General features: G+C 38.9%; 1 protein-coding gene across 1 annotated transcript; it reads right to left on the bottom strand.

Annotated features, from left to right (window-relative positions):
* Positions 1–3,411: 3,411 nt before the first annotated feature.
* LOC137942479 (type I inositol polyphosphate 5-phosphatase 8-like) lies at positions 3,412–8,856 on the bottom strand. The gene is made up of 11 exons (XM_068788147.1): positions 8,625–8,856; positions 7,634–7,695; positions 7,444–7,528; positions 7,283–7,345; positions 7,093–7,180; positions 6,881–6,985; positions 6,050–6,515; positions 5,763–5,959; positions 5,574–5,682; positions 5,341–5,489; positions 3,412–4,421 (listed from the first exon to the last, which is right to left on the bottom strand). The coding sequence occupies exons 2-11, from the start codon at positions 7,661–7,663 to the stop codon at positions 4,100–4,102; spliced, it is 1,614 nt and encodes a 537-aa protein (XP_068644248.1). The 5' UTR covers positions 7,664–7,695; positions 8,625–8,856; the 3' UTR covers positions 3,412–4,099.
* Positions 8,857–9,620: the final 764 nt, after the last annotated feature.

Below are 9,620 nucleotides of genomic sequence, written 5' to 3'. Positions count from 1 at the left end.
TCTTTGATCCCATAAATCTTTTATCTTTGGAAAGTCTAATTTAGTAAAATGCTCCTAATTCATGAAATTTTGTCATTGGAAAGTTTTTGTTTTGATTATGCAGAATTTGAAAAGTATTCCATATCGGAATTCATTGAATATTTGATTAGAAACTTTCCTCATATGGACTAATCAAATTGGAAACAGAAACATATAAATTATGCAATTATCAAAGTTTTCATAGTCAATGTAGTTTTCAAGTTTTGTGTTTATGTTACTTGGTCTTCAATTTTGGTCTTCTTCATGGGCTAAATGTTTTTGCTCACCCTCATGAAATTATCATGAGGTCATACTTGCTAAGTTATTTTCTATCGTTATAATTTTTTTTTTATTATCGAGGTGGTTATTTTTCCTTCGTTACATACCCCTTTTATCTGTTACCTTTCTCCTACCATCATTTTTTTACTCTCGTATTCCCTTTTGGACCAAACTCTTATGTGTTTGTTTCTCTTTTTATATACATATGGGTGTTTTAAATTCATTGAGACTTTTTATGAGTACCCTTAAGTGGGTTTTTATCTTTGTCCTTTGAGTGACATGTGTTTTTCCTTTTTAGAGATTATTATCACTACTTTTGTTTGAATCCTATGAGTTTTGTTTCGACTTGTTTTATACATACTTCACCTGTCTTATTTTTTGAGAGTTTGTTTCCAATTGAGTTCTTATCCTCGGGATACCTTGATGGAGGAAAAAATAAATACAGTTATGTTTTTGTTTCAAACTGGGATTACGCTGATACCTTCGAGCTTGAGTGAGAGAAGTAGAAAAAGAAGTATGTGAACGAGTTATTGTATTCAACATGTTGTGGTAATTTTTATGTGACCAAAATAATCAAGTAAAGGGGACCACAAAAGATAAAGTTTGTGCATCTATGAAGAATTGCGTCTGTAAAGAATTTTTTTTCAGGGAAAGAAAATTGAAGACAAAAAATAATTTTCGTTGCAAGTTGATAAACTCCAACTTGAGGGGGAGTGTTGAAGAATAGATATGGAAGAGTCTTAAATGACTCTCACAATAAAAAATCTTACAGAGCCAGAATTATTATGGAAAGAGGACACACAGAAGAGTTTCAGTTAAAATGTGTTTTAGTTATGTTAGTCTTCTATTTATATTTAATTTTTGAATTATGTTAGGACTTATCTTTAAGTGTTAAACTTTGGATGTAATTGGGACAAAGGTAGTTTAATTGTAATTGGACTCTACTATTTTTCTCTATTATAAATAGGGGCTCATATATTCAAATTATAATAATTTAGTGACGTTTTTGTCTTTTCCATAAGTTCAATAATATATAGAGAGATTTAAAAGTACTAGTCAACCAGATAGTCGACAATGGAGAAACTTTTATTGACAAGGAGCTAGTAGACAAAACTCTCAAATTAGTCACTAGAAAATTCCAACATAAAGTCAATGCTATTGAAGAATTCAAAGACTTGAGTTAGTTGACACTAAACTCTTTACTAGACACTTTATAGGCTATTGAACTTAGGTTGCAAGAAGATGACAACTTTAGCTGGTGCAAACCCTACAGAGACAGTTGACTTTGAAGAGTGAAAAGGGTAAGGGGACCAATAACTCTTAGATGATTTGATCAGTTTTTTTTTTTTACAAGAACCACATGTTAATTTACTTTCACCATGGTATAGACTCCAAGTTCATATGGCAGAGCATTAGAAGTTTCAAACTTTTAGGTCTTCATAGTTCGAGATAATACAAACATCAATAACAATAACATAAGCATTCTTTACATTGCCTCAGATTCTTTGGAATTGGTGTGGGTATATAGACAACAATTGGGTATAAAATACTGAACAATCGTAAAAGCACCTCAGGCTATGCCTTCAGCCTAAGGGCAGTAGTTTCTTCATGGTCCTCAAAAGAAACAAAAGGTCGTTGCATTTTTATCCACAAAAACCGATAATCAACATTTCAAAAACCTACTTAAATTTTATATATTCAGATGAAGTCCAGTGTGGTTTTTTCTGATCTTAAATGTATTCCTTGAAAATTTTCTTGACAAACATGATTCCAGGTTGGGCTGCTTCTGAACTTTACAGCAAGTTCATGGTTCAATGCCATAGATTTCATAATAAGATATTTAGATTCTCAGTCTCCAAGCAACCATTTTAAGGAGTTTGTATTGCCCGATCAGTTTTGAAACTACGTCTGGACATTCTTGTGTATGAATGAGACACATTTTTAGGACAAAGAAACTTGTTGGTTACACCCATAAGTTAGAGCAAATCTAAGTTCCTAACAAGCAAGTTCTATGACGAAAATATGAGTTAGATCGAGGTATGAGTATATAAGTGGGGAACTGTTTATATCAATATTTGTATCTAAATGAATGAGATTAACACTAGTTATTGTCACTCTTCACAATTGAAAATTCAAGGCCTTCGCTTCACTTCCATGTTTTAAGATGCCATGGAACCATTCGAAAAATATTGGAGGTACTCTTGCGAGTATGAAAAGTAATGGAAACACTGTTCTTCGGCGGCCTAAAAGTGATTGGGCAAGTGACACAATGTTGTTGATTCATTAACTCGGTATTTTCCCAGTTAAGTTTTGTTGCACGATTAAGGTTGTGTTTGGAACATAGAAAGTGGAGAGGAAAGAAAGATGAGCAGAAAAAGAAAAAGAGAAAGAGAAAAGAAAAGAGGTTTTTTTTCTCTTGTTTGGATGTCCATGGAAAATGAGAGAGAAAATGGAAGAGAAATATATTTTCTCTTGTTTGGATAAACGTGGAAAAAAAAGTAATATTTTAAAATTTTGATGATTAAAATTTTCTTTCAAATTTCTATTTCTTTTCTTTTGTCCCCAGATTCCATAATTTTGTGAGGGAAAATTTATTAACTAAGAGAAAATGATTTTCTCTCTTATTTATTTTTATTTTTTTAATGACTTCTTGCTGCCGAACAATAGAAAATATCTTTCTTTCGCCTTTTTCTTTTTTTTTCTACAAGTTCCAAATAGGCCTTAAGTACCTAATAAAGATGGATCAAGAGTTTATCTCATCCACTCTCCGTAATAAACAAAGATGGATCAAGAGTTCCTATCCCTTTTTTTAATTTATATCATGGAAGGGGACAAGAACCTCTCCCCTTCAACCATTCTCTCCACCCTCTCCCCTTCAACCAACCTCTCCTTCACAATCATAAACCCTCGCTTGCTGATCAGCCCCAACTAAACCCACTACGAATTCTCTGTTTTTTTTGTTTAATAGATTCTGGAGCCCCTCTGTTCGTACCTTGAACGTGACCACTCAAAGCATCATACCCATCAACCTTGACTGGATAAAAATTCTCTCCCTCTCTGCCATTGACCTTTACTTTTCCTTCAACAGAGTAGACAACGTAGGAAGCGAGATGATTGAACAAAATTAACAGATTATTATAAGTAATTATAGTGACAAAGGCGTGGACAGGTTTTTGTCAGATTCAGACAAAACCAACCATACAGAGGCAGCTTCAAATGATTTCAACTTCTCTTGGCATTTCATCTCTCTCCTCTCCTTTTCTAACTGCCTTCTACGGTTCTTCCCCCTAAGCCCACCCCTTTTCCCCTAATCCCTCCAACACGCCTCTGAACCTCCGGTTCGGCGCTTGAAAAAAGCTGCAAATTTTGTTTTGAACAAGAAAAAGGAAAGAAAACATTCTCTATCGCTCTGCTGTACATGACTACATTCCACTCCTCGAGATAACCGCGCATGACGTTTGCGCTGCCCAACATGTCGTCTTCCCACCCTCTTAATCATTCGTCGCCACCCTCCGGGCTCGACACTCACCGGGCTTCGCAGCGAGGAAAGAGTGGCAGGAGCCGGCTCTGGCTCAAAAATTCGCTTTTGCTGTTCCAGTAGAGTTTGCGATTCTATCTGCTCTGCCGCGTGCTACCCTGCTTTCTTCTCCTTTTTTTCTTTTCTTTTCTGGCTCTCACGATTTCTATATACCAAAAAAATTATAGTGATTAGCCCACCTCGCACGCCGAGCCACGCTCTCCTCTCTCGTTGTTCCTTGTTGCAATAATTTGATGGGTCAGAAGTTCACCGCTCTCCTCTGGCTTAGAACCTGGAGGATTGAAGATGATGAAGAGGGTGGTTTCCCTGTTTCTGCTGGCGGTGAAGTTGTTCCTGTCGTAACAGTTGTTCTTCGGCCTCAACTCTGGCGTTGCTGATGTAGCAATGTGCAGTGTACGATTTTCTGATCTTGCTTTCCTCGTTGTTCTCTTTACCGGCGGCGGAGGGTTGGGGCAGGGGGGCAACGGCAACCTCTATATGTACCGAGAAAAGGGAATAGACTGGGCGGTGGTCTGAGAACTTGGATTCTCCTCTTACATAGTACATCTGTTTTAGACCCTCTCCGCGCCACAGTATCCTGTCGCACCTGCGGCAGATATAAAGGTTCAGTTGTCTTTCATGGCTACTGAAATGAGAATGTAAACTGCCGTTCAAGTCCTATTTGTCACTAACCACATCAGTTTCTAATCAAAATTTGAAATCTATTGCACATAGGCTTTAGGGTCCTGTAGCAATTAAAATTCTCTAACCAGATAAATGCCAAAAGTGGTCCGTTCTAATTAAAATTAAATAATCTGCTGATTGAAGTCTCTTTCACTGTTCCATCACCTCGGTAAGAGTTCTCTAAATAAAAGCCTCGAGTAGATGGGTTAACTATGGCATGAGCGTGCGTCCCTGATTATAGTAATCAGGAGTTTCAGAAGGACGGTGATTACCAGTGTGATGAAAGGAAAGACATGAAGGAACAGTGGAAAAGTCAGATTTTGTCTAAAGTTTTATTCTTTGCTAGTCTGAACACGAGGTGCAATTCCAGAAATCATTTGTTAACCCTGTCAAACCCTCCAATCCAGACATTTTTGTCACACACGGCTACCAGGAGAGTATCAGAAAATTATAGTCTAATTCTTCTATGAAACTATGATTATCTTAGTGGTCATGACTGCAAAACAGTAAAGACTTTTTCATGGTGGAAGTTTTCACATCATTAAGACTTCGAGAACATGAACGTGCTTCAACAATTAAAAAAGCAAGGAGCACATAATATTGTAATAACATGCATGAGGTTTTTAAATGCTTTAATGGGAGATGAATCTACAAGAGTTTCTTGGTCAAAACATGGGACTGGGCAACTCATTACTACGATTTGAAAAAAAAATGCATCCATCAATGGACAGTGAAGCCATTACCGTCAGTTTTCCCTTAAATCGGGGATGTAATTACTGTTATCTTAATTATCACCCTGAAATAAGGATTTTGATAAAGACAATGGGAGCTTTCTAACTTACCAGGCCGGAGTACGTCTCTTTTCTCTAGATTTGGACAGTTCAACTACATAGCGATCAGAATTTGCTATATACTTGTACGTAGGAGCAAAACATATTCTTCCTTCTTCCCATCCTTTAAACACCCGACCGGCTCTTTGCTCAATTCGCAGCTGCCAAAAATAAATGAAACTTAGCCTCACTAAAAGAAATTGATAAAAAGTAAACAATGGTAAATGGTTTCAAGGTGAACTCACTTGATCCTTTTCTAAAAGTGCTTGCCAATCGTTCTTCTGCAGTAGCCCATGCGTGTCGCCGACGCCAGATGCAAGTCGATAATTTAAATCTCCTAGCCATATAATTTTACTGCAAGAAGAAACTAAGCGAAATGATTTGAATAATTCTCAGCTTATTACATTTACGTAACTTGGTAGAAAGAGACTTACTCATGATCTAAGATGAACTCCGGGGAAAAAGTTACACCAGGTAATCTTGAAGAGGAAGGAAAACGGGTTTTCTTTAAGATTTCCATGACATCTGAATTTCTGCGGATCTGATCGCCTTCTTTCTCGCCGGACGCCAAATGGGTGCATACAAAGCAAAAGGTTGCTTGGTTGAGAGTCATGCTAATAGAGATTGAACCCTGTACAAATATGGTCCTAACCTCAGGATGTGTTCCCTCAATTAAACCATTTTGTGTTTAATATCAATAAAAGGACCAGAAGGACAGTACCTTGTTTCCCAAATAGCCCATGATCCCTCTACCGACGCATGAAACTTTCAAATTGCAGATGTGTCTACATAGATCTCTCCTAACCCACACGCAGAGGAAGAGCCCGACCATCTGCTTGCTGGCAACCACGCAATAATTCCCTCTTTCTCCGTGTTTATGGCTGCCGAAGCAGTCAGTGCCCGAATCGAGCTCGCCTGAGAAATCCTCGTATTCCTCTTCTAATTCGTCGTCATCAAAGGAGAGGAGATCCGAGAAACAAACTCTGGGTTTCTGGCTCTGCTGCCTGTCGCAAGGAAGGGGAAACTCTGGCGGCAGAGGGGCTCTTCTATTATTTTGTGTAAATGTTGGGTCCATTTTGTGGCTACTGTTCAAAGCGTTATGTATCAGAGAAAGCCACTTCGCTGCGGGTCCCCTGTCCTCTGCGCCCAACACGTTCCCTGCATTTAAAGGGACGATTTCCTGGAACCTGATTCGTCCGAAGAAAAAACCAGAAAAGAGTCAGAGATGCATCGAGGATGAAACGAACATAACCCTTCACTACAGTTGCCGATAAAAGACGATCTTAAAATGGTCAATTGTCAACTATGATTTTCGCAGGTTAACGAGGATGAGCTGAGGATTTCCGCATCCGTTTCTTTCCGATCACTGAGATAATCAGTGATCGAGTTATCTAGATCAAATTAAGTTATAGAGGAGAAAAGCAAAAAGGGGGAAGAATGAAACCGACTAGTTCTGTTAATGAATGCAAGGATGGAAATGGGCAGCTGAGCGTTACTTTAGATAAATCGCTCGCGTTGGGCAAAGAAAGAAGAATAAGAAATATGAAATTACCCAAGAACGTAGATGTCAGCTGGATTTGGTGTACCTAACCAGTCTTTTAAGTTCAAGCCCCCGTGTGGAGCTTTTCCGCCAACATTCCATGTACCCACGAACATCCTTTTCTCAAGAAAACACTCATTAGTGTTAATTTTGAGGATAAAACAAATGTAAAAAAGATGTCAAGTCGATGTTTCATGAGAGTGAATGAACGGGTAAGCTCTCACCTTAAGTTCTCAGTGGCGGAAGTGGCCGGCAAGTCCGGATCAGAATGCGGTCGTTTTAGAATTTCAGGGACTCCACCGGTCAGCCAAGCTGTTAAAAGGAAAAGATGATCAATACAAATGTCAAATATAATAAGGAAAGTAGAGAGAAGCAGAAGGAGGTAAAAAAGGCAACACGAGGATAGGATCTTGCCTGAAATATCTTCGTTAAGATAAACGTATCTATCTTTGTCGGAACAACTCTTCCTTCTCTGTTCTGGACAACGAAAAGCACATTGGGACATGAGAGTGAGGGATCGATAGAGAAAGAGCGCGACTTTCATTACAAAAAGTAAAAGAGGGAGAGAGAGTCACCTTTTACAGTGTAATCGCAATGAAATTCATCGGCTCTGTTTCTGATGTTTAGCCATTTTCTCACGACTGTTTTCGACCATGATGACTGAAAAAGGATCAAATTCAAACCAAAAGGCTTATGTTTCTGATAAGTAAACGAAGTTGTAGAACTTACGCAATTAATTAAGTTGAAAAGTATAGAGACAGTTACCTTCTGCTGTCCACTGTGATTTGTTCTCATTTTCCCACTCAAAAAGCACCAGCCAACATTTCCTGAAACAAGGCAGAGTTGATAGCCATTTCTCAGGGACATGTCTCGAAAAATATTTGATTCCAGTCATCAGCCATGATAAAATAAGATAAAGCAAAGCAAGAAGAAAATAACCAAACAGTTCTTTTTTGTTTTCCTTTGTTTATGAACAGTGACTTGAAAGAAAAGGGAAGCAAAAAAACAAAGTGAAAAAATAGATGGAGAAACAGAGTATATCATGACTAACATAATGGGAATTTAGATCTAAAAACTCCCTTCTCCTCCAAGAAATGTTGTTTTATAACTTTAGAGCCTTTACAACTCGACTTCGACATAAAAATTAACAAAAAAATTCTAGAGCTTTAGTACTTCTAATGGACGAGAGAAGCGACGGTTTTTCTCTGCAAAAAGCGTGGCAATAAACAGTAAATTCAAGACTTTTTGACATAAATTGCAGTAACAGAAAGAGTGGAAACAGTAGATTAGAGGAACAGCAACGTAGTGGCCAACTCTGGAGACCTGTGTATTTGAATATCAGAAAAAGAAAGGAAATTTAGCATAGCTAATGCAGCAACTGCCAAAATATCAGAAGAAGATGTTCACAGCGAATACAGATTCAGCGATCCAGAGGAGGGAAACTCTAAATCCAATACTCGCTTGATACAGAATCTAAGTAAGAAGAGACCGGAGCAGAGAGAACGTAACGGAGGATAACGAGTCCAAAATCCTTCATAAAAGCAGAAGCGTGTACGATCGCGGAACCATAACTAATAAAAGAGAAAAAATAACCTACTATTCTCGAAATTAAAGCACTAAAAGTTCCAACATTGATCAGAAACATGAATCCTCTCCGGAAAACAGCCAAATGAATACGAAAGCGAATAGAAAATCATCACAAAATATCGGAAAGTTCTATGAAACTGTAAGAAACAAAAACGAAAAGATCACTTACAGGAGTCTGAGAAGAAAGAATAGCGGATTGATAACGCAATGATTTTCCGTTTGCTGCGATGCCTCCCAAGAAGTAGTAGAAGAAGAGAAAACACTCCAAGGACTCTCTTTTCTCTCTGGATCGAGGCTTCTATATATTTAGTGTCGAATGATGACGGAGATAAAGCTAGGCGAAGAGGAAGAAGGTCTCTTCTCTTTTCTGTCGGAAAGCATGCCGAGAGCGCATGGTCTGGTTCTTATAGAAAGAGTCGAGGAAGAGGGATGGGCGGGATCGCAGGGAAGAGAGAGAGAGAGAGAGAATGGTGATTGCGGATTGAGGAAAAGAGTCGTGGTGGGGCCCAATGCACAATGTCACATCGCATGTCATGTGGGCCCGTCCTTTTTTTAGCTCTTGTCCCCTTCATGTGACTTACGCCTTGGCCTGGTCAAACTGTTTGCGTCCCTGATCGGCTGTCCCCTATACCACAGACGGCGCCGGCGGCCCCTCCTGTTCCGCACTCTCGCGCCCAGTAAATCCCAGTAAAAATTATTGACCACACTCCAGTTTCACTTTCGACCGCGAGTGCGGAATACCCGGGAATTATAACGCCTGATTGTAAGGCCTACAAGAAAGCCCACGGCCCACATGCAAGTCTGAAATCCGATTTTCGGATCATAAAATGTAGGCCCACCGTTAGGCTCGTTGGTGGGTAGCTAAGCCTTTCACTGTGGGCCAGTGATGTGGTGGGTCCGGGAAGCATGGGGGGGTACGTTAATGACAGATATAATGGTGGGTTAATTATTTATTTAAGAGGTAATGAGAGGGAGGGGTCGCTCACCGCTGGCAAGAAATAAAAAGTCATCATCTCACGTTCAAAGTGCATAAGATCAGAATCATTAACTCGCTCCGCTCTGGCCCACCGCCTCTCGAGATGCTCCCTCCAATTCGCTCTTTTTATTTATTTAATTATTCTACGAAAAAATTTTATTTTTTTTTCTGGTCCAACAACTCGTTGGA

Source organism: Aristolochia californica, unplaced genomic scaffold (assembly GCF_029961685.1).
Source record: "Aristolochia californica isolate CCGP_79_NKW_82.1479 unplaced genomic scaffold, dmAriCali1.0.hap1 SCAF_10, whole genome shotgun sequence".
Taxonomy (NCBI): Eukaryota; Viridiplantae; Streptophyta; class Magnoliopsida; order Piperales; family Aristolochiaceae; genus Aristolochia; species Aristolochia californica.
This window is presented reverse-complemented; position numbering and strand designations above follow the sequence as displayed.